The 25,341-nt window shown below is 45.4% G+C and overlaps 1 protein-coding gene across 2 annotated transcripts in view; it reads right to left on the bottom strand.

Annotated features, from left to right (window-relative positions):
• PAPPA (pappalysin 1) overlaps window positions 1–25,341 on the bottom strand; it is a 418,033-nt gene that overhangs the window by 54,288 nt on the left and 338,404 nt on the right. For both annotated transcript variants that reach the window (XR_013270192.1, XM_077467932.1), the window contains exons 12-14: window positions 24,574–24,709; window positions 21,119–21,332; window positions 1,659–1,818 (exon numbers count right to left, since the gene is read on the bottom strand). Coding sequence is in view for 1 of the 2 variants with exons in the window: in XM_077467932.1 (XP_077324058.1) it covers window positions 1,659–1,818; window positions 21,119–21,332; window positions 24,574–24,709 (510 nt within the window). In the remaining variant the exon portion in view is untranslated. The remainder of the gene's footprint in view (window positions 1–1,658; window positions 1,819–21,118; window positions 21,333–24,573; window positions 24,710–25,341) is intronic.

The raw sequence follows: 25,341 nt of genomic DNA, 5'->3' as shown, positions 1-25,341 counted from the left end.
GAGGTGGTTTTAGACTCCTCTCTGTGGTGGCTCGATCTGGAGGGAGACCTATGACTTCTGGAGGTTGAATAGGAGTGACGTTGTTGCGACCTAGGGCGGTCTTTATCTTTGCGTGCCGCGTTTTGGTGTTCAGACCAAGAGTGGGAAAGAAAGAGTTAAACACTTTTAAAATAAGTTGACCCAGACAATACGGGCAGAGGAGGCAGCAATAATACATACAGCGTAAGGGTTGGCCACAGGAGAGTGGTGACGCGTCCATAGCAGAGCAGGAAAGGATAAGGCTGCAAGACATCAATAGGGATGGATGAGACCCCTGCAATATCCCCCAGCCATGAGCCACCAAGCCTGCAAAGCATCAGCCTGCAAGGACTCACCGGCAGTATACCAAAGGAAGCCTGAACTGGCATTCAGGCTTACAGTATAACCCCAGGAATGAAGGAACTGACGGCTATTTAAAATAGCCGCCGCTGCTGACATCACCTGCACTGGGAACATCGCTACCCGGCGGCAGCCGTGCGCCTGCACGACCGCCACCGTATTGTCTGAACTGCGCATGCTCTAACCAAGCCCTAGTTTCACCCGAGCCTTGGCAATGCACAGGCAGACTCAGCGACTTCCTGAAGCAGCGAGCTGGAATGCAGAATTTATCCCGACCAGACCCACCGCATGACCGGGGCGTTTACAAAGCCTCTTTCTATTAGCTTGGATGTTTGGCCATATTGCCGCTTTCCTGCCAATGGCCAGGCTAGTAAACTCTTCATGCATCATATCGCCCATGTCCACCTGCTAATAGCTAGCATTGCTGGACTTCAGAGAGGATCACCGCTAACCTCCAACGTATCGTCATGCACACCGCCAGGCCTGGATTATGGAAAAAACTTAATGAAAAGGTAAGACTTCCTCCTGGTTCTACGAGGATGACCAAAAAGGAACATGGCCTCTGGCCCGGAGCAAAGATTTATGGGAGAGGGGTCCTATGAGGTAAGAGGGGGTGGGATTAACCCACACGTAGGCTGCCATGGAGTCTGTCAGGGAACAAAAATACTGTTTAGGGCTTGTTGGCCCACTTTTATTTAAAAGAGAAAGAAAAAGTTCATACAAATGGTTGACCTTGCAGGGGTTTGCACCATCAGATCAACACAGAAAGGAAAAATTATACAAGCCCCTTGGCTTTTTCTCACAATATGGCTGCTTGGGATGCAAGGGTAGGCCTTGGGTCTGGTCCCTCAGACCATGTCTCAGCGCCCCTATGCTCACGCTCAACTGCACCTCTAGTTCTCTGCTATCCTCTCTCTCTTGCAGCTCCCTGATACTCTGGCCCACACCTAGCCCCTGGGCAGAGGAGCTCCTGTCTCCCAGGTGGAACTCTAAACTGCAGCTATGTCCTCGATTATAACAGGTATGCCCACCTGCACACTCAGCCTGCCAGTCTCCAGTAAGACATGGGCAGAGGGTTACAGGCTTCTTCTGCCCCAAAGCTCTTTGAGCCTCTGGACTCCAGAACCCAATGAAGGAATTACAAAAGCAGGTATCCATCACATTTATTCACTAAAGTGATCACCTTCCAAATTCTCTACAATGATAAATTGACCTTAAAAATTAAAATTTCCGGACAAAGAAGCCACACACTATGTGCCATGTATTATCTGATTACTAACCGTCAGATGGTTCTTGTTCCTCTGCATGCGTATTCTATAGCCAGTGTGACACACCACTTCGCAGTGAGCCCCATTGTAGTGACCATTTGAGCAGTCAACAGCAGCATTTTCCACCACCAACGGCGGGCAGACCTTATCCTCACAAGAGTGATGAACGCAGCTGTCAGGAAAAATCAGGGAAAAAAAAATATTTATTCACATATATATATACACACACACAAACAGTATTCATATACACAGTATTATATATATAATTATTATTATTATATACAGTGCCTTGAAAAAGTATTCATACCCCTTGACATTTTACACATTTTGTCATGCTACAACCAAAAACGTAAATGTATTTTATTGGGATTTTATGTGATAGACCAACAAAAAGTGGCACATAATTGTGAAGTGAAAGGGAAATGATAAATGTTTTTCAAAGTTTTTATTTTTTACAAATAAATATGTGAAAAGTGTCGGGGGGCATTTGTACTCTAATACCCCTAACTAAAATCTAGTGCAACCAATTGCCTTTAGAAGTCACCTAATTAGTAAATAGAGTCCACCTGTGTGTAATTCAATCTCAGTATAAATACAGCTGTTCTGTGAAGCCCTCAGAGGTTTGTTAGAGAACCTTAGTGAACAAACGCCATCATGAAGGCCAAGGAACACACCAGACAGGTCAGGGATAAAGTTGTGGAGACGTTTAAAGCAGGGTTAGGTTATAAAAAAAATATCCCAAGCTTTGAACATCTCATGGAGCTCTGTTCAATCCATCATCCAAAATTGGAAAGAGCATGACAACTGCAAACCTACCAAGACATGGCCATCCACCTAAACTGACCTGGCCGGGCATGGAGAGCATTCATCAGAGAAGCAGCCAAGAGGTCCATAGTAACTCTGGAGGAACTGCAGAGATCCACAGCTCAGATAGGAGAATCTGTCCACAGGACAACTATTAGTCGTGCTCTCCACAAATTTGCCCTTTATGGAAGAGTGACAAGAAGAAAGACATTGGTGAAAGAAAGCCATAAGAGGTCCAGTTGGCAGTTTGTGAGAAGCCATGTGGGGGACACAGCAAACATTTTGAAGAAGGTGCTCTGGTCAGATGAGACCAAAATTAAAAACTTTTTGGCCTAAAAGCAAAACGCTATGTGTGGCAGAAAACTAACACTGCCCATCACCCTGAACACACCATCCCCACCATAAACATGGTGGTTGGCAGCATCGTGTGGTGGGGATGCTTTTCTTCAGCAGGGACAGGGAAGCTGGTCAGAGTTGGTGGGAAGATGGATGGAACCAAATACAGGACAATCTTAGAAGAAAACCTGTTAGAGTCTGCAAAAGACTTGAGACTGGGGCGGAAGTTCACCTTCCAGCAGGACAACGACCCGAAACATACAGCCAGAGCTACAATGGAATGGTTTAGATCAAAGCATATTCATGTGTTAGAATGACCCAGTCACCGTCCAGACCTAAATCCCATGAGAATCTTTGGCAAGACTTGAAAATTGCTGTTCACAGACGCTCTCCATCCAATCTGACAGAGCTTGAGATATTTTGCAAAGAAGAAGAATGGGCAAAAATGTCCCTCTCTAGATGTGCAAAGCTGGTAGAGACATCCCCAAAAAGACTTGCAGCTGTAATTGCAGAGAAAGGCAGTTATACAAAGTATTGACTCCGGGGGGGGGGGCGCCATACAAATGTACCCCCCACACTTTTCACATATTTATTTATAAAAATGTTGAAAACCATTTTTAATTTTCCTTCTACTTCTTTCAATCTCCATGCAGATGTCTGAGGAGCAGGCAGCTGACACCATTGTATTCCCAATTGTAATACACAATGCGGTTTCATCTGTCTGGGTGTATTTGGGGGGGCTGAGGAAATCTCAGGAAGAGATAAAAAGAAATACAAATCCTTTTGGCAGGTGTAACAACTGTAATGTCTGTATTTGCCTTCAGCTTTATATCAAGTATTTGTATTCTGTAGAAGGTGCTCCTTCAATAGATGTGCCGCAGGTACTGTTTTTTTTTGCTTTTCTACGAGGAATGCTTTTTGATTTATGTTCGCTTTAACCAAACCCAACGTTCTCATGAGCGCAACAATACTGAGATTTGTCATTTTTTTGGACAACGCCGTCTTCTCGTTATTATATTTGTGTTTTCAGATATTCTGGAACGGTTCCCTCTTGTGGAATGTCAGCTGTACAAATGTTAATGCTGATTAGGCTCAAAGACCTTCTGGGACAGAGGAAAAGAACCAGCCATGTCTAATGGAGGAAAGCAGTGCTGGCTGGAAAAATTAAAATTATATTGGAGGATCTGTGTGATATCTCTGTGTTTCCGGGAATATAGAATACAGGTGGGAGAGTCTGGCTACAAATACACTATATAACCAAAAGTATTGGGACGCCTGCCTTTACATGCACATGAACTTTAATGGCATCCCAGTCTTAGTCCGTAGGGTTTAATATTGAGTTGGCCCATCCTTTGCAGCTATAACAGCTTCAACTCTTCTGGGAAGGCCGTCCACAAGGTTTAGGAGTGTGTCTATGAGAATGTTTGACCATTCTTCCAGAAGAGCACTTGTGGGGTCAGGTACTGATGTTGGACGAGGCGGCCTGACGCGCAGTCTCCACGCTAATTCATCCCAAAGGTGTTCTATCGGGTTAAGCTCAGGACTCTGCGAAGGCCAGTCAAGTTTCTTCACCCCAAACTTGCTTATCCATGTCTTTATGGAGCTTGCTTTGTGCGCTGGTCCAAATCATTTGGTGGAGGGGGGAGGATTATGGTGTGGGGATGTTTTTCAGGGGTTGGTCTTGGCCCCTTAGTTCTAGTGAAGGGAACTCTTAAGGCGTCAGCATACCAAGACATTTTGGACAATTTCATGCTCCCAACTTTGTGGGAACAGTTTGGGGATGGCCCCTTCCTGTTCCAACATGACTGTGCACCAGTGTACCAGTGCACAAGCAATGGTTCACCTTACATCGGCATTGCCTTTACCCCAGAGTTACCTCTTACATCAGAAATCCATCAAAGTCTTCCATACATCAGACTGCCCCCCTTACATCAGAATTCCTCCTTGCATTAGGGTCCCATCAAAGTCCACCTTACATCAGAATTCCCCTTACATCAGGGTTTTCCCTATATCAGAATCTCTCTTACATCAGCGTCCCCCTTACAGCAGGGTTCCATCAAAGTCCACCTTACATCGTAGTTCCCTGTAAATCAAAGTCCTCCCTCCTTACATCCAGGTTCCATCAAAGTCCACTTTATATCAGAGATCACCTTACAGCACAGTGTCCTTTACACCGCTGTCACCCCTTACATCAGGATCCCATCAAAGTCCCCCAAACATCAGAGTCTTCCTTATAATAGAGCCTCTCTTACAGCAAGGCCACCTCAAAGTCCACCTTACTTCAGAATCTCCCTTACGTTAGAATCCCCCTGACAACAAAGTCTTCCTTACATAAGAGTCCCCCTTAGAGAAAGGTTCCATCAAAGTCCACCAAAGTACACCTTATTGTACATCAGAGTACTCTATAAATCAAAGAACCCCCCCTTACATCAGGGTTCCATCAAAGTCTCCCTTACATGGGAGTCCCCATCAGAGTCATCTCTTACATTAGATAAAACCTTGGAGGTGAACTAACACCCTACAGCCGAAAGTGTCAATGGAGGAGAAGCAAAGGAGCAAGTGACAATAGAGGAGAAGCAGTGGAGCAAGTGACAATGGAAGAGAAGCAATGGAGCAAGTGACAATGGAAGAAAAGCAATGGAGCAAGTGACAATTGAGGAGAAGCAATGGAGCAAGTGGCACTGGAGGAGAAGCAATGGAGCAAGTGGCAATGGAGGAGAAGCAATGGAACAAGTGACAATAGAGGAGAAGCAACAGAGCAAATGACGATGGAGGAGAAGCAATGGAGCAAGTGGAAATGGAGGAGAAGTAACAAAGCAAGTAATGATGAAAGAGAAGCAATGGAGCAAGTGGCAATGGAGGAGAAGCAACAGAGCAAGTGGAAATGGAGGAGAAGTAATAAAGCAAGTAATGATGAAAGACAAGCAATGGAGCAAGTGGCAATGGAGGAGAAGCAACGGAGCAAGTGATGATGGAGGAGAAGCAAAGGAGCAAGTGACGATGGAGGAGAAGCAATGCAGAAAGTGTCAATGGAGGAGAAGCAATGGAGTAAGTGGAAATGGAGGAGAAGCAAAGGAGCAAGTGACAATGGAGGAGAAGCAAAGGAGCAAGTGATGATGGAGGAGAAGCAATGCAGAAAGTGTCAATGGAGGAGAAGCAATGGAGCAAGTGGAAACGGAGGAGAAGCAACAGAGCAAGTGGAAACAGAGGAGAAACAATGCAGCAATTGGCAATGGAGGAGAAACAATGGAGAAAGCGGCAACAGCGGCAAATAAAAACGACACCCTACTTGCCACTTTTTTTGGGGCTTATATAGCACGCTCAAGTTCTTCAAGACCATAAATATTTAAACACTACCAATACCCCAAACTAAAAGTCTTTAGGCATCAGAAGCCATAAAACTTTTGAGTTTCCCAAATAAAGCATTGCATTCATTATTGATGAGTTGAATGTAGAACTTCCTGGCACTGATGCACCACACTATTTAATTATGTATGCCATAAGATCACTCGTGTTTCCCTGGTCTAGAGCCAAAACAAATGTATTACAATGTTCATTGGAAGGATTTCCCATCGTTAACACAATTCTTGCTTTCCCAGATCCAGCATTGGCACTTTCAAAGTTGATGAAGCATATCTAAACCCAAAGACCAACAATGTAATATGTTGGAGATTACCAGTCCCTAGATGTGGTGGCTGCATTAGGTTTCGCTTTTTCCTTTATTTTCACCTGGTGATCCTGCCAATAAGGCACTTCCTGCACTAGGTGACACTGCTCACTCACCAGACTATATTTATAGAGAAGCAGCATTATGCCAACCTAGTACAGGGGTCTCCAAACTTTCTAAACAAAGAGCCAGTTTACTGTCCTTCAGGCGTAAGGGTGGCCAGACAGTGGTCATGGGGGCTAGATAGACTGGTAGATAGGTAGACTAGATAGATCTGACGATCATAGGAAGTTAACATATTGATCAAAATACAGTCAGAATTCATGATGGTTGGATGAACGCCTGTGACATTCATACAACATATTTATCGTATATAGACTCCTCACATTCTTTCTTTGTCCCGTCCAGTAGAATCTGGCGAGGTTCATTTACAAAAGTGGAAAAGGGATTTCATTCATAGGGTTCAAATCTAGTGAGTGAATCTGAAGGATGGATCTTTAGGTAGATTTAATTGTCGGAAAAATGTTTAGGCAATGCTTGTCATATATGACAGATCTATAGTAAAAGAGAACACCAGATAACGTAAACTCTTAACACCGTAAATGAGCTCACATTGGAAGGTGCAAACCACACATCAAGATCTCGTAGTTATTTTTAGTGTACTTCCGCTCCAGTGATGTAAATACCGCCATGAGATCCTTATGTGCGAATTGCACCTTCGATGAGTTGTTTTGATACATTTTAGATTAAAAAAGAAATTGCTACGTTACCAGGCATTTCCTATGCTCTCGTGTACTATGTTTGTGAAGAAGGACTTTATCAGCCACAGGAGACGGGGTATGGCTATTAATCTTGCCACAAATTGTTTGGAAAGTGTATGGGAAGTATTTGACCTTCAAAAGTGTTTAGAAGTCATAGAAGTCTGGTACGTGGTTTGGAGCAGTGGTGGAATGCACAATGGTGAGGTAAGCATCCATTTGAGTAAGCCTGGAGCAAGAGATGGGTCCTGGACAGGAGATGTACAGTATATCACTATTAATTGGGTTGGGTTTTCTTTAAGGGGGTAAACAGGAAGCAGTTTGGAGGACTCTCACTAATGCAGGTTGCTGGGTTCCAGGGTGTTGAAAGTTAACATGGTTTAATATCATAATATCTTACTTCTGGTATTTCATTTACTGGTTGATGCAGCCAGGTGGCCTAAGTCTGAATGGAACTAGTTACACATCAAAGCTTTGTAGCATAAATGTATGATTACAAACTTCAAAGAGAGACAGTGCTGTCAGGATTGGTGGGTTGAGCTACAGAAGATCAAAGGCCAAGATGTCTGAAGATTTGACCCGGGTCGGACATCGGTGATTCATGGCCAAACGCTGCCCCCTAATGGACATGCTTTCTAGAGAAGGGATAGATATTAGGACTACTACTTGGCAATACCTCATTGGATAGGAGGCAAGTGGGTGTGAATGTGAGTAAAAAGGACTGAACGAGTCCAAAAGCTCTCTCTTTCCCCTTTCCCTTAGGATCATGGCTTGGGCCTAAGCCTCATGGCTCTGGCCCTCTCTTGGTCATCTGAGCATAGCTGGAAGAAACAAAGCCTCGCAGAGAGCCTTGTGATAAGTATCCTTGATATTCTTGTATTATATATTCTGATATGATGTGTATTGTTGGTATATGTTTGTAATATTGTAATACTGTATCTTGTCATGTTAGCTTTCTTATTTCCTTGGGAAATAAATAAGTCTTTATTACTTATAAACCGTGTGTTTGGTTTCATAGCTAACCTTGTATTATTGTGATATCAACAGTAACATGTGGTCAGAGTATTTATAGACTAGCTAATTATAGGGATAGACGAGTTAAAACATAGGTACAATAATATTTATTGCATCATTTTTACTTCACAGGGTCATTTGGTAAAGAGGGAAAACCGATTTGCAGTTTACTCAGGATTATTAAGCCCTGGCATGGGTCCCAGAATTCAGAGACTCAAAGAGCCTCCATCCCTGTCTATGGGTACTTTGGATCTGAAAGTGTTAACCCACCTACAAGGGCTTAAAAGGGCAGGAATCAGCCAGCAAGTATCCATGAAGTGTGCTGTGGCGCGGGCCACGTTTGTGGGAAAGACCTGTGTACTGTTTGACCACTGTGATGCTGCTGGGCTGTAGTGACCTTTTCTCTGTAAAGACACCCTTAAAGTGTTTAGACATCATAAAAATCTGGTAAGTGGTTTGGAGTGGTGATGGACAACACAATGGTGAAAGAAATGTTCAGTGGCTTTACCCTGGATCAAGGGATGGGTCCTGGATGGGAGATTCATAGAACCATTGTTTGGGCTGCGATCCCTTTAAGGAAGAAAACAGGAATCAGTCTGGAGGACTCATGGATTCTCACTCATGCAGGGTGAAGGGTTCCAGGGTGATCTGATAAAGATTTCCCAGGATTAGTAAAGCCCTGAAATGGGTCCCATAATTCAGAGGCTCCGAGAGCCTTCAACCCTGGCTACAGGTACTTTGGACTTGAAAGGGTTACCCTACCTACAAGAGAGGGTTGAAAAGGAGAGGAAGCATGTCCGTGAGGTGTGGTGTGGAGCAGGACACGCTTGTGAGAAAGAGCTGAGTGCTGTTTGACTACTGAGATGCTGCCGGGCTGTGGTTCTCTGGACCCCTGGAGTAGGCAGGGACTTTAAACCCTGTCGTGGGACAAGCTTATGCTGAAGTTTTGCACTGTATGTTGAGGAACTGTTTTGTTTCATGTTGAAGACCAAACACGTCTGGCTAGTGATCCCAAATATCACTATATTATCAAAAGTTTTGGGGTGCCCTTTGCAGCTATAACAGCTTAAACTCTTCTGGGAAGGCTGTCCACAAGGTTTAGGAGTGTGTCTATGGGAATGTTTGACCATTCTTCCAGAAGCACATTGTCAGGGAATCAACAGCAGGAGAAGGGCTCTAGGACCCAGCTTCTCTACCAGTACTTATGGCAGGAGAAGGACTTTAGGAGCCAGCATCTCTGGCAGGAGAAGGACTTTAGGACCCAACATCTCTGGCAGGAGAAGGATTTTAGGACCTAGTATCTCTAACAGCAGGTCACATGGGCCTATATAAGGAAGTCTGCTAGTGTCTGCAATTGCTGGTTTGTCTTCAGCTCACCGTGTTCCTGTGCTCTGTATTATCTGCTGATCTGATCTCCTGTGTACCGACCTGGCTTGTTTTGACCTGTTCTTCCCGATCCTCTGGCTTGACCCTTTGGCTTGCACCTGACTTCTTCCAGCCTACTCCCAGCATCTGACCTTGGCCTGGCTATTGGACTCTGCTTATCCTGCTCCCTGTACTAAGATGCAGCTGACCTTAGGTCATTCTGATCCTGGACTGTCTCTGTTTATGACCCCTGATCTGGCTCCCGGCTTCGCTATTCATTTATTCCACTGGACTCTGTCTCCTGGACCTTCCAAGCACGCCTGTCTTCAGCATCCTGGCACCCGTGCTTCTGTGGGCACCACACCTGTTTTTCCACCTTCAGTGGTGTGCTACGCTCAGCCGCAAGGGGAGCCCTCCCAGCATCTCAGCCTCCTACCAAGTTACTGACAGTAAAAATGTCAGAGGCCGACGGAGGTGTCTCCCCGCTGGAAGCCGCATGTCTACAGATCACGGCCCTCACTCAGGTCATCCAAAAACTTCAGGAAGGGTACTTTCAGTTAGAGGACCGCCTGCAGCACCTGTATGCAACACCTACCGCCACAGATCAAGGGTTGTCTTCAGCCAACCCTCTGGTAGTTACTCCAACTGTGGTGATGCCCCCTCCGGAAAAACAACTACCAACACCAGAACACATTTCAGATCCCTTAAGAACGCCTGTTACTTATACTTGGCCCTGCAACCACTGACTTTTTCCACTGAAACAGTGAAGGTGGGATTCATTATTTCTTTGTTGACTGATGAACCCCAAGTGTGGGCTCTTGGCTTATTGGAGCAGGAGAGTCCTCTCATCAACTCTGTGGACCAGTTCTTCGAAACCATGGCCCAATTATATGATGACTCCCTGCGGGTGGCCACTGCTGAAGCTGCTCTGCGTACGCTACGGCAGGGTCAGAGACCTGCGGACGATTAAACGCTGGAATTACATACCTGGTCCTCAGACTCAGGTTGGAACAAGGCAGCGTTAAGTTATCAGTATCGGCTGGGGCTGTCCAAATCACTCAAGGATCAACTGTCCAGAATTGAGACCCCCTCAACACTAGAAGGTCTCATCCTACTGACCATTCAACTTGATAGATGCTTACGGGAACGCCTGTCTGAACGTATCCAAACCTTTCGGCAGCCCAAAGTCCCGCCTACTTCCAACCCCATGCAGCTTGGCCAGGCCCATCACACATTAACTTCAGTGGAGAGACTTCATCGCCGACAGGGGAACCTTTGCTTCTACTGTGGGGGAACAGGACATTATATGACCTTTTGCCCTGTAAGACCCAGGAAATCAGTTCCCCGCACTCTGGTCCATTTTCAGGTATCCAGGTCTTCTCCAACCCATATCAGTCTTCCTATCCCTCTTCACTGCAAAAGGCAAAGACTGACCGTCCATCTGGGCGATGGCTCAATGCCCAGTTCCGGGCAGGTCACCCAAGAAACGGCACCTATCTTTACCTCCATCAATTCTAGTCCCCTATATTCCCTGTGATCCGGGAAATTTCATGGTTACAGGCGCACAATCCTCAGGTTGACTGGTCCAAGAGGGAAGTTCTCTTCACTTCTTGCTACTGCCGGCAGCATTGTCTTGCTCCTGAATCCAAGGACTTTTCTAGTTGTCTGTCTGTCCTACCCACACCCAGTATGGATTCCAATATACCAGCGGCCTACCATGAATTCCAAGATGTTTTTGATAAGAAGAAAGCAGATACTCTACCCCCGCATCGTCCCTACGATTGCCCCATTGACTTGCTGCCGAGGGCTGAGATTCCTTTTGGCCGTATTTTTTCCCCTTTCCGAGACGGAACTTGAAACTTTGAGGCATTATATTGATAAAAACCTTGAAAAGGGATTTATCCGCCCTTCCTCCTCTCCCGCCGGTGCCGGCATTTTCTTTGTTGAGAAGAAAGATAAAACCTTGAGGCCATGTGTGAACTACAGGGACTTAAACAAAATTACTCTCAAAAATCGCTATCCGCTCCCCCTCATCCCCGAACTCTTCCAGAGGTTTTGTACAGCCCACATTTTTACCAAACTAGACCTAGGTGGAGCTTACAATCTTGTCCGTATCCAAGAGGGGGATGAGTGGAAAACAGCATTCAGAACAAGATTCGGGCACTTTGAATACTTAGTAATGCCGTTTGGACTATGCAACTCCCCGGGCACATTCCAACATTTCATAAATGATATTTTTCGGCAGTACTTAGACCACTTCGTTATCGTCTACCTCGACGATATTCTAATGATATTCAGCTACTCTGGAGCTTCACAGAATGCATGTAAAAAGGTACTGGGCATCCTCAGAACACATGGAAGCAGAGAAATGCGACTTTGAGAAGACGACAATCCAATTCCTCTGACTCATCATTACCACTAATGGGGTAGCTCTGGACCCTGAAAAGGTGAAGGCTATCCTTGAGTGGCCGGTTCCATCTGATAAGAAGGGTGTTCAGAGGTTCATCGGCTTCGCAAATTTCTACAGGAGATTTATAAAAAAACTTCTCTAGCATTGTAGTGCCTATCACCCAGATAACCCACCAACATACCAGATTCCAGTGGTCCGTAGCAGCACAAACTGCCTTCGATCAACTGAAGCTCCTCTTTACCTCTGCACCTATCTTACAGCATCCTGATCCTACCTTACCCTATGTCCTGGAAGTTGATGCCTCTGAAGTAGCCACGGGGGCAGTTCTTTCCCAACGTCAGGGGCCCAAAGCCCTACTTCATCCCGTGGCCTTCTCTTCACGGAAGATGAGTCAGCCGGAGAAGAACTACGACGTGGGGGATCGAGAGCTCTTGGCAATTAAGACTGCACTGGAGGAATGGAGATATCTCCTAGAGGGTGCCGTCCACCCTATATTAATCTTTACAGACCATAAGAACCTAGACTATCATTCTTTTCTAGGTTTAACTTCCATATCACCTACCGCCCAGGTTCTAAGAATGGAAAAGCAGAAGCCTTGTCCCGAATACTCCCAGATACCCCAGATACCCCAGAAGAGGTCACCCTCAGTTCAATTCTGTCCCCTCAAAATTTCCTCTTGATCCAGCCTGATTTAAGGATTTCAATTGAACAGGCATCCACCCAGTGCACGGAGGCAGAAATCTCCTCTCTAAGAAGCCAGGAGGGGCTCCTTTGGCATCAAAACACGATTTTTGTCCCACAGCAAGCCAGGCTTCAGGTTTTAAGAACTTTTCATGACCACCAATTGGCTGGCCACTTTGGGGTCCGAAAAATTACCGAACTGGTCCAACGGTCTTTATGGTGGCCCACTCTGAGATCCGATTGTAAGGAGTATGTAAATTCTTGCACAACATGCCTGCGGAATAAGGGGTCCAACGCTAAATCCTGGGGCCTGTTAAGAAGAATTCACAACCATCTTGGTAGTAGTAGACTGGCTATCCAAGATGGCACACTTCTTGCCAATGATGGGCACACCTTCTGCCATGGATACAGCAAAAACTTTAATCAAAGAAATAGTCAGATTGCATGGTGTACCAGACAACATTGTATCAGATAGGGGTGTTCAATTCACCTCTATGTTCTGGAGGAACCTTTGCAAATTGCTGTCATTTGAAACATGTTTTTCCACAGCCTACCATCCCCAGAGTAATGGTCACACAGAAAGGACTAACCAAACGCTAGAACACTATCTAAGATGTTTTTGTTCCTTTTCTCAGGACGATTGGATTTCATTATTGCCGTGTGCGGAATTCGCATACTCTGCATACTCTGCATACTCTGTGCACGCTGCTACCAAGCCTTTTGGGCGAATTATGGCTACCACCCCTCATTTCTACCCAATATCATTCCTGAATCTTCAGTTCCGGCAGTTCAGGACAGAATAAATTTCATTCAAACCAATTATCAAATTCTCCAGGACACAATGCGGAAAGCCCAAGAAGGGTATAAGAAACAATATGACAAGAAAAGAAGAGGAAACCCTGCCTTTAAAGTGGGGGACAAAGTGTGGCTCTCATCTGCAAACCTCAAACTGCCATGTCCATCCCGAAAGTTGGGGCCAAAGTTCGTTGGTCCTTTTGAAATTAAACGCGAAATAAATCCAGTAGCCTTCGAACTTGCCTTACCTGAATCTTATAAGATCCACCCTTAAACATGCCATTTCTAGTTCTTTTCCAGGGAAAGTACCCCCACCTCCGGTCCTGGTAGGAGGCGAGACTGAATTTGAAGTGGAATCCATCCTTGACTGTCGACGGAGAGGTAGGACAATTCAATTCTTAATTAAATGGAAAGGGTATCCACCCGAGGAGAGCTCCTGGGAACCTGAGGCCAATATACATGCCCCTAGATTCCTCAGAGAGTTTTGGGCCAAATACCCTGAGAAAATGGCCCAAATAGGCATCCGGAGGCTGCCCGTCAGGGGGGGCACTGTCAGGCAATCAACAGCAGGAGAAGGACTTTAGGACCCAGCATCTCTGGCAGGAGAAGGACTTTATGACCCAGCATCTTTTGTAGGAGAAGGACTTTAGGACCTAGTATCTCTACCAGCAGGTCACATGGGCCTATATAAAGAAGTCTGCTAGTGTCTGCAATTGCTGGTTTGTCTTCAGTTCACCCTGTGCCCTGTATTATCTGCTGATCTGATCTCCTGTGTACCGACCTGGCTTGTTTTGACCTGTTCTTCCCGATCCTCTGGCTTGCCCCTTTGGCTTGCACCTGACTTCTTCCAGCCTGCTCCCAGCATCTGACACTGGCCTGGCTATTGGACTCTGCTTATCCTGCTCCCTGTACTAAGACGCAGCTGACCTTAGGCCATTCTGATCCTGGACTGTCTCTCTGTGAATGACCCCTGATCTGGCTCCCGGCTTCGCTATTCAGTTATTCCACTGGACTCTGTCTCCTGGACCTTCCAAGCACGCCTGTCTCCAGCATCCCGACACCCGTGCTTCTGTGGGCACCACACCTCCTGTTCCACCTTCAGTGGTGTGCTGCGCTCAGCCACAAGGGGAGCCCTCCCAGCATCTCGGCCTCCTACCAAGTTACTGACATGCATTTGTGAGGTCAGGCACTGATGTTGGACGAGAAGACTTGTCTCACAGTCTCCACTCTAATTCACCCCAACGTTGTTCTATCAGGTTGAGGTCAGGACTCTGTGCAGGCTAGTCAAGTTTCTCCAACCAAAACTCGCTCATCCATGTCTTTATGGACCTTGCTTTGTGCACTGGTATGCAGTCATGTTGAAAGGTGCCATCCCCAAACTGTTTCCACAAAGTTGGGAGCATGAAATTGTCCAAAATGTCTTGGTATGCTAACGCCTTAAGAGTTCCCTTCACTGGAACTAAGGGGCCAAGTCCAACCCCTGAAAAAAAACCCACACCATAATCCCCCCTCCACCAAATGATTTGCACCAGTGCACAAAGCAAGGTCCATAAAGACATGGAGGAGCGAGCTTGGGGTGTGGAGGAATCTGACTGGTCTGCACAGAGCCCTGACCCCAACCCGATAGAACACCTTTGGGATGAATTAGTGGAGACTGCAAGCCAGGCCATCTCGTTCCTACATCAGTGCCTGACCCCACAAATGCACGTCTGGAAGAATGGTCACACATTCCCATAGACACACTCCTAAACTTTGTGGACAGCCTTCCCAGAAGAGTTGAAGCTGTTATTGCTGTGGGGGGGGGGGGGGGGACTCAATACTGAACCCTATGGACTAAGATCGGGATGCCATTACAGTTCATGTGTGTGTGTAAAGGCAGGAGTCCCAATACTTTTGACAATATAGTGTATGTGGCCTCACAGAGGAAGACCCACTTCCTACTGTACATATGTGTACCTGTGGTGGAAAGGGGTTAATGTTTTCTTATATAAAGTTTGTATTATTTGCATACTGGTGTATACCTCTATATTTATGATTAATGGTGTATGCTGGTTGTAGTAGTTTTTCTGCTCTCAATTACTTTGTTGAGATTACTTGTAAACTTCCCACGAAGGGAGTTCCCTCAGTTCACAGAGGCCCTGTCCTTGTCCTGGGTTGGTGACACCCTTCCACTTAGCAAAGGTTCTGGTTCTCTTATATACCTACAATGTTAACGCCATATCCTTTTTAGGGGAGGGCCATGTCTAACCCCCCACAAAAAAAAGAGGGTTATACTTTTTTTAGATGCAAAAATGAAAATACTAAATTCACTCACATGCTCCAAATGAATAACGTGGCCTTAAACATGATCCACTTGTAGTTTGGCTAGAGCTATGGTTTGTCCCTCGAAGCTTCTCCTCTCTCATGCAGCGCTATTCCGATAGACTGGGGAAAGGAACTTGCAGGGGCTCACTGAGGACCAACCCACATAAAATTGGCGTAGCTGCTAAAAAAGGCACTTCCTGGACAGACGCAGCTGACCACTGTGCCAATATTTCAGGGGGCGTGTCTGTACGTATTAACTCTTAGGGTGCTGGGCAAAAACATAGGCAAAAAACTCATACTGGCCTGCTTTAACCCTGACTTAAGTATCTCTTTATGGGATCAATGCATTGTCCATGTCTGAAAACAACTCAATGAAATTACTCATAGTAAAAATACAAAATGTAAACCTGAATGGGGATTAGTCTGTGTTCACACGGGTATGACATATGCTCCGACTTTGGGAGCACATGTCGCATGACGTGTATAAGTCAAATGGTTCCCTATGAGAGCCATCTTAACTGGTCCAACACAAGTCTGTCTGACTTTGAAAAAGATTCCTGCACTACTTTGGTCCGAGTTTGGTCCTACTTCAGCCCATTCAATATCATTGAAGTCGGATCAAAGTCAGATCATCATCTTAACTGATCAGACTTCGACATGCGACTTGTGCTCTGAGGATCTTGAAGGGGAACCCCATGCCAAAATTAAAAAAAAATGGTGTAGGATCTCCCCCCCCCCCCAATTCCATACCAGGCGCTTTGGGTCTGGTATGGATCTTGAGGGGAAACCCCCCAAAATGAAAAAAGAAAACTGCGTGGGATCCCCCCCAGGACCATTCCAGACCCTGGATTTTTAAGGGGAACCCCCACAAAATCCATACCAGAAACGTATCCAAACATGCAAGCCTGGCAGGTCAGGATAGGGGGGATGAGCGAGTGGCATGGTCACCCCGTGACGTCATCCAGAGACACCCCCCCCCCTTAAAATCCATACCATACCCTTCGGTCTTGGGGGGAAAGGGGGATCCCAGGTTTTTTTTAATTTTGGTGTGGAGTTTCCCCTCAAGACCCATACCAGACTCAAGGGCCTGCTGGTATTGTCGGGATCAGAAGTCACAGGGCAAAGTCAGATCCACAGTCCTACGACCAGTGTGAACCTGATCTTATTTGGGTTTTATTTTTTTTGAACGTATAAAAATGAAAAAATCTTCCCCAACAGTCTGAGACCCTGTGTACTGCTATTATGATACTGAGCAGCATTACCGGGGCAGGCTGGTTCAGCTCCCAGGGCAAGGATGTGGAACTGCGCCCCCATCTCCCATCCTTAATTCATGGGGTGTACCACCCTATGCCAAATATACCCTCTTGCACCAGCTGGCAAGGAATATGCACTAATAATAAAAATAGGAATTACTGCGCTAAATTAAAAGAAAACAAAAAAAAAGCAGCAGCTAAAAACGTGAGATACATATAGATATAAAGTTGGATAAAGCTGCACTTTAGAAACAGAAGAAACAGCCAGCTGGCTTGCGAACACCCGTCCACTACATTACCACACAATGACGTCAGCAAGCCAATACTCCCGACGCCTGTTTCGTCACAATCTGACGTTGTCTTGGAGACTGGTGTTTGCAAGCCTGCCGGCTGTTTCTTTGGTGTTTTTATCCTGCATTTCTGTAAATGCAACTTTTTAGCCCATAGTAAACTCTGTAAGGTGCGATTTACACTATGGTGAGTTTTTTTGGGATTTTTAGGTAACGCTTGACCTATATCCTTGATTGGCTGATGATCGAGTCTCCCTGGCCGCCTGTTGTGCAGTTAAAGTGCCTTCCTACCCAGTACCTGTGAACTGCCATTTCAATACCTTCTGGACAGAGGCCCTGGCTGGGTTTATAGCCACAGGCTCATGAGAGCTTGCCTTCTGGTAAGCACACATTCTATGCGGTGGAGGTCCACTTCTCTTTGGTGGTGTTTATTGCAAGGCTATACACTGGTACATATGTTATATGGACTGAATTTATAAAACACATAAGTCACTTCTGCAGCTGCATGGACATTGGCTTGCTTTACAGCAACTAGAACAGTGGTTCACAACCTTTCTAGTGCCGTGAACCCTTGATAAAAGTTGTGGGGACCCCTAACAGTAAAATTATTTTCGTAGCGTGGGTTGTCGGCACCCAAGGCAAGACAAGTAATTTGCGCCCCTAACCCACGGACATTTAGCGCATTTAGTCCCTTCCACTCGTACAATATTAAAACCCCTTATGGTACATTTTATGATGTTTGTTCTCCTTAATTTCCCTTTTATCTCTCTCTATCCTAATTTCGTGTTTTTTCCCCATCCCTCTCTATAGCCATCTTTCTTGTTCTTTGTCTTATTCGTTTGCTCATTTTTTCTTTGTTCCTCTACCTCTTTTCCTCTCCCTTCCATGTATTCTATATTTTTATTCCTTCTCTTACTCCTTGGTGGGGGGGTGAATTAGTGGCAGTGCTGGGGGAAGTTCTGATCAGCCAACTTAGGTGCTCTTGATCAAGGTCATCTGCTGACTGGGGAACTGTAGTGGGGACTTTTAATGGCAACTCTAATCACAGGTCGTGCTACTCACTATGTGTCTCTGGCTTCACTGTGTCTCTGGCTTCACTGTGTCTCTGGCTTCACTGTGTCTCTGGCTTCACTGTGTCTCTGGCTTCACTGTGTCTCTGGCTTCACTGTGTCTCCGGCTTCACTGTGTCTCCGGCTCTATGGTGTCTTGCAGCAGTGACACCTATGCCAAAATCAGGAGATAGGGTCTCCTCCAACCCCTCCCACTTCACATTCCTAACCAGTCAGCCGACCTATAGTCTCTGCCCCCCACTTATGCCGTGAACTGAATGGCAGCTGCGAACAGACTGAGTGGGCGGCCACAGGCTCCAGGGATAGCCCTGCTGGGTGCCTGCAAAAAGGCTTGGGAGAGCAGCGAGGGTTTCAGGAACAGTCCAGGATTCGGTGACCCCTGGCAAATCATCATTTGACCCCCAGGTTGAGAACCACTGAACCAGAAGGTAGCTGCAAATGTGGTGTGTTTTTCATTGTGGTTGGAGAGTAGGCACGTTGTAGTACAGTGTGAGAGCAGTAGTTTTCAGAGCAGCCTGGTGGTTGCTAGCCACTGATCTGGAGCGCATGTGTGAAGAGGGTATACCCCCTTCCCACCTCTATGCCCTGGGCGGCTTCTCCTCCTGCCCACCCCTGGTCCCTGTGTTCTAAGTTCCCCTCCTCTACCAGTCGCTGGTGTTCTCCAATTTTAGTGTGAATGGCCCTAATGGTCCTCCTGAAATAGATAAGGCCACAGGGACAATGTAACCCTTAAGTAACAAACTGCATACAGCAAGTGATGAGCTGTTTCACCACATATTCTTTGTCATCAGAATCACAAAGTTTTTTTGCCCTCGTATGACATATTTGCGCACCACACAGTATTATCGTTTTCTACACGGGTATGTGCCTTTGATATCCAGGAGAAGTAGGCATATCTTTAATCTGTGTCTTTGCTCCTTTTCATTTACTGGGGGCCACAATGTTTTTTTTATGTTTCTGGCTTTCCTAAACACTACTTTAAGATTCCTAAGGAGAACTCCTTTTAGCTTAGAATCCTGTAACAGGATAAGCCAATGATTGTTTACAATTTTGTTGATGGCTCTAACGTGATTGTTAAAGTAGGCCCTAAAGATCAAAGAGTTGTTCACATCTTCTGATCGACTATCTTGTTATGATGAGGCATTTCTATACATATATTTGCCAAATACAGAAAAACAAAAGAGGGTGCACCAGCCTAGTTTGTTAACCAGGGAAAAAATTACCATAACCACCTCCAAATGGACTGGGAAGATGCCACAAGGGCCTGCAGAGGCTAACATGTTTCAAGGGTACCTCCACTTCTTCAGAGTGGAAATTCAGTCCTGAAAAAGGAGGGTCATCCTCGAAACACATTAACATTTGCAGGCCCTTGTGGTGTTTTCCCAGTCCACCTGGAGGTATGCACAGTGGTTCTGGTAATTTTTATCACAATGGTTGTGATGAACTCTGAAGAAGAGGGAGAACCCTCAAAACGCATCAACATCCAAGACAATTGTGATGAGAGCTCTGAAGAAGAGGGGACACCCTCGAAACACATAGTGCAGAAAAAAATTCTTCAAAAGTGGGACTGTAACAGACCAAAAACACTGATGTATATCATTAAAGTACAACATTTATTGGAAAAAATATACAGACAATAATGAGTATGTAAAAAAAATTGATCAATAAAAACAAAAACCATAGGGTAAGATGAACAACATAGGATCAAAGCACTGGAAAAACCTAAAGGTCAACTGTCAAGGTAAGACAGAAGAAACTGTTGCGTTTCAACATAAAAAGGTCAACGTCTTCTTCAGGGACAGTAGGTTGTATGGTTCCAGAGTTATGCAAGATCAATCCTATGTATCAATGATTTAACCAATGGGGATCATAGCTCAAGAACAAAAAGAGATGGACCGTTGAGTTGCACCAAAAAGCAAGGAGGGAAGAAAAACGCCAAACGTACCCCCAATTCCAAACTGCACGCCTCCAACAGGGCCCAGAGCAACCTGAAAGACCAGTGTATGGACCAATGGTACCAACCCTAAAAACACATCAACAGCCTTGATGGATGTGATGAGCCCTAAAGAAGAGGGGGCACCCTCGAAACACATCAACATCCTTGATGGTTGTGATGAGCTCAAAAAGAGGGGGCACCTCTAAACACGTCAACAACCTTCATAGTCGTGATGAGCTCTGAAGAAGAGGGGGCACCCACGAAACGTGTCAACATCTGCAGACCCTTGTGGCATCTTTCCAGTCTACCATTTTTTCCTTGATGGTTGTATACAACAATTGGAGTATAATTACCTATTCTCAGTCTTTTAAAAAATGCTGTCTTGGTTAAAGCACTAGGCTGGTGCACTTTCTTTTCTTTTTCTGCATATTGTGCTTATGGATTACCCGCCAGAGGAAGGGGACAAGGTTTAGTGGATACATGAGGACCAAGGCCATGTTGGTGGACTTGAGATACCTGAGATAGAGAGTGTCTTCCCCTAATATTGGTGCCACACTTGAGCGCAAATGAATATTGTCTTATATACTTGTCAGATGCCTCATCTACAAGGCTTTCTTCACATCCCTATTTGACAGATTTTCATTCAAGGTTGCTCTTTGTTCGATGTAATCCTGAGCTGTGCTAGAGTACTTAGAAATTAAACAAAATTGATCAATTTTCGTTATCACTTGACCAAAAAATGCCTCCTTTTTTTGACCCTACAGCGCAAACGTGAAGTTTCTTACTCACCTCTGCTCGGTCACACTATAGACCTCCCCTCTTTGACAACTGCTGATTCCGACTGGGTCAAAGTCATGAAATGATCTGAAAGCCACTCCAGAGATGGCCACCGATTGTGAAGTAAAGCTAATGAGGACAGCTTTACTGTGATAAAAAGGACGACTGAGGTCATGCATCACAGGGATCACCAATGGATTGTTTCGGCAGCTAAGAATATGAACACCTGCAAGAGAAGAAGGCATGAGAACGAGACATTAGATGTTGTCAGTATTGAATCATACAAAAAATAAAGTAACATACAAATAAAAACAAGAAATGGACTATTACTGATAGATTTGTAAAGGAACATTCGTCTTCCATTCCTTCCTCCTCCAGGCACCTCCTCAGCAAGCTGCTTTCCAGAGTCGATCACATCGATAGACACACACAGTGCTGGTAAGCCATGTCCCCGCTCCCTCCTCAAGGAGTTTGACTGACAACAGCATAAGTCTATGGCTCCTGCCACCCTCAGTAACTCTTGTGAGACTAGGAAGTGAGGGGAGAGGTGCTGTAGCCAAGACAGCGCTAGCGCGGAGAGAGGAGTCAGATAAGTGTTTAGGGATGGGGGTAGATAGGACAAGAACAACTAAAAGAGGTTATACTTATCTGCTCTGTGCAACAATATTGCACAGAAAGGTCCCTTGCCTCCACTTTGGCAGTCCTCCACCAGTGCTAAGCGTTCCTCCCACCTCCAGGCGCCTCCTCAGCAAGCCGCTCTCCAGCCAGCATGGACACACACTCAGAGCCGGTAGCGTCGCCGGTACAGGAGTTTGACAACAGCAGAAGCCTATGGCTCCTGTTGCCCTCAGTGTCTCCTATCAAATTGGGAAGTTAGGAGAATGGTGCTGGAGCCGAGATGACAGGAGTCAGACAAGGGATGGGGGCGGGTAGGACATGTAGTTGGGTGATTTCTTCTTTTTTTTCCCTTAATGCAGATAATGCATTAAGGTAAAAAAATAAATGACGTTAGAACCATATTAACAGCTAAGACTGAGAGCCAGCAGCCATCCAAAAGTTTTGGCTTCTGGCTCTCAAACGGATGAGCGTTTATCAACATGTGTTTAGCACAGAGCAGCATGCTGGTGAATGCTACTATATACACTCACCGAACACTTTATTAGGCACACCTGTTCGGTTGCTTGGTAACAAAAATTGCTAATCAGCCAATCACATGGCAGCAACCCAATGCATTTAGGCATCGAGGCGTGGTGAAGACAGATTGCTGAAGTTCAAATTGAGCATCAGAATGGGGAAGAAAGGGGTTTTAAGTGACTTTGAATGGAGCAGGGTTTTTGGTGCTGATCTACTGAGATTTTCACACAGAAAGATAGAGGTCCAAAAAAGAGAAAATATCCAGTGAGTGGCAGTTGTGTGGACAAAAATGCCTTGTAAAAGGTCAGAGAAGAATGGGCAGACCGGTTCAAGATGATAGAAAGGCAACAGTAACTCAAAAACGTTATGCAGAATACCATCTCTGAATGCACAAAACATCGAACCCTGAAGCAGATGGACTACAGCAGACCAAACTGGGTGCCACTCCTGTCAGCTAAGAACAGGAAAATGAGGCTAGAATTCACACAGGCTCACCAAAATTGGACAATAGAACCTTGGAAAACTTTGCCTGGTCTGATAAGTCTCGATTTCAGCTGTGACCTTCAGATGGTAGGGTAAAAATCTGGCGTAAACAACATGAAAGAATGGATCCATCCTATCTTGTATCAACGGTTCAGGCTGGTGGTGGGGGTGTAATGGTGTGGAGGATATTTTCTTGGCACACTTTGGGTCCCTTAGTATTAATTGAGCATGGTTTAAATGCCGCAGCCTACCTGAGTTTTTCTGCTGACCATGTCCATCCCTTTATGACTACTACTCTTCTAATGGCTCCTTCCAGCAGGATAATGTGCCATTGTCAGTACTAGAATCCCTTTAGGACCCAGCACAACTCACCTGACACAGCCTTTGTCTGGGAAACAACAGTGATTGGCCAGCTCACCTTTAAATCACCTGTATCAGAATTCAGTCAGTGCTCGTGTTAGAGTTTACACTTGTGTTTGATCCAGCTGATATTTGCTCTATGTTTTTCGTGTATGACCCGGCTTGTTTGACCCTCCTTGCTCGCTTCTGATTCGGCACTGTTTGGAATCTGATCTACCTGTGTATGACCCAGCTTGCCTAGACTACGCTTTGCCTGATTCTACTATAGTACCCTCATCTGCAGCAGTGAACTACAAGGTCCAGCAATCATCTACCCTCATCTACAGCAGTGAACTACAAGGTCCAGCAATCATCTACCCTCGTCTACAGCAGTGAACTACAAAGTCCAGCAATCATCTACCTTCAAATGCAGCGGTGAACTACAAGTCCCAGCTGACCTGCTCTGCTTAGACCTGCTCATGGTCTGTGCTTTGAACTCTTTGTATAATCAGCACACCTGAACTGTTACCTGTTATCTGCTCCTAGCCTGACAGCCATGTCACAAAGCTCCAATCATCTCACCATTGGACAATGAGGTCACTGTACTCCAATGGCCTCCACACTCACCAGATCTCAATCCAATAGAGCACCTTTGGGATGTGGTGGAACGAGCAACTGCGTGATGCTATCATGTCACTATGGACCAAAATCTCGAAGGAATGTTTCCAACACCTTGTTGAATCTATTGCACGAAGAATGACGGCAAAAGGGGGTCCAACCCGGTACTTACAAGGTGGGCCTAATAGAGTGGCCGGTGAGTGTATATTGGCCCTAGTATGTACAATGTATGTATGTGAGATGAGAACCTTAGATTGTAAGCTCCTTAAAGAAAAAGAACTATGTGAATATACAGTATGTAACGTGTTGCATACATTTTCGGCCCGGAATAATAATAATGCTCATCTGAAGACCTTCATTTTTGTCATTTGAGCCTCCAGCCTACATGTGACCATTACGTCAGAGTTGACATAGTGATCACATGATGAGGAATCCATTTGATTGGTTCCTTATGGATAGTGGGACCCCAGCGGACTTTGACAGCCAAGACCAAGAGCCAAACAGTGGAGTATTTATTAATATGACCTTGGCATGGAGCATCATGCTGGGGGAACATTCTTGCACAGATTGTAGACCTTCACCCCCTTCCGTAGTTGCAGGCAGGAAGGGGTGAATAAATAATGTACTGGTAAGGTGCCGTAGTAGAGTATAAATACATCTGCTGACGTGTATGTCTTCAGCACTTTCCTGTAGAGAGAAGTGCTCACACATGGGTATTAATAAACACCTGTGGTGGTGGCAATGACCAAAAATCCACAACAATGGTGAGAAGTAAAATTCTAAACAAAAAAATACAGAATAAAACGTAATCTAACTCCTGTGAAGATAGCCAAGCGCAGCTGCAATGTTATCAAAAAGGCTGTTTAAATACTTAGTAACAGAGAAGACTTTACCAAGGTCATGCATCTGTTCCTTGACATCGATAAGCTGAACACTGATGGTCTCTGGCTTCTCGTAACTGTAAGTTGTCCCATCGGTTACCAAATGAACCACCACGGCAGCAACAACAGCATGCTGAGAAAACTGGGCCTGTTTGAATTTGGAAATTAAAGACAGCTTAATATAGAAAAATTATTACCGACCAATTTTTCAAGCTGTAACAGAATGTTAAAGAGTAACTAGACCCAAATGCAATATTTAATATACTGCAGTTTACCTGTGCTTTTTTTTTTCGTTTGGGCATTTTTATTTCTAATAGGAATAGTGCCTATCATTGGTAGTTGGCATCAGTGGGAAGAATAGTGTCCCATCATTGGTGTCAGTGGGAGGAATGGTGTCCCATCATTGGTGTCAGTGGGAGGAATGGTGTCCCATCATTGTTGTCAGTGGGAGGAATAGTGCCCCATCATTGGTATCAGTGGGAGGAATGGTACCCCATCATTGGTATCAGTGGGAGGAATGGTGCCCCATCATTGGTATCAGTGGGAGGAATGGTGCCCCATCATTGGTATCAGTGGGAGGAATAGTGGCCCATCATTGGTATCAGTGGAAGGAATAGTGTCCCATCGTTGGTGTCAGTGGGAGAAATAGTGTCCCATCATTGGTGTCAGTGGGAGGAATAGTGCCCCATCATTGGTGTCAGTGGGAGGAATAGTGCCCCATCATTGGTGTCAGTGGGAGGAATAGTGCCCCATCATTGGTGTCAGTGGGAGGAATAGTGC

This window comes from Lithobates pipiens, unplaced genomic scaffold (assembly GCF_037356315.1).
Source record: "Lithobates pipiens isolate NorthernLeopardFrog02 unplaced genomic scaffold, aLitPip1_a1.2 Scaffold_1, whole genome shotgun sequence".
Taxonomy (NCBI): domain Eukaryota; kingdom Metazoa; phylum Chordata; class Amphibia; order Anura; family Ranidae; genus Lithobates; species Lithobates pipiens.
Note: the sequence above shows the minus strand (reverse complement) of the source record. Positions and strands in the feature narration are given on the sequence as shown.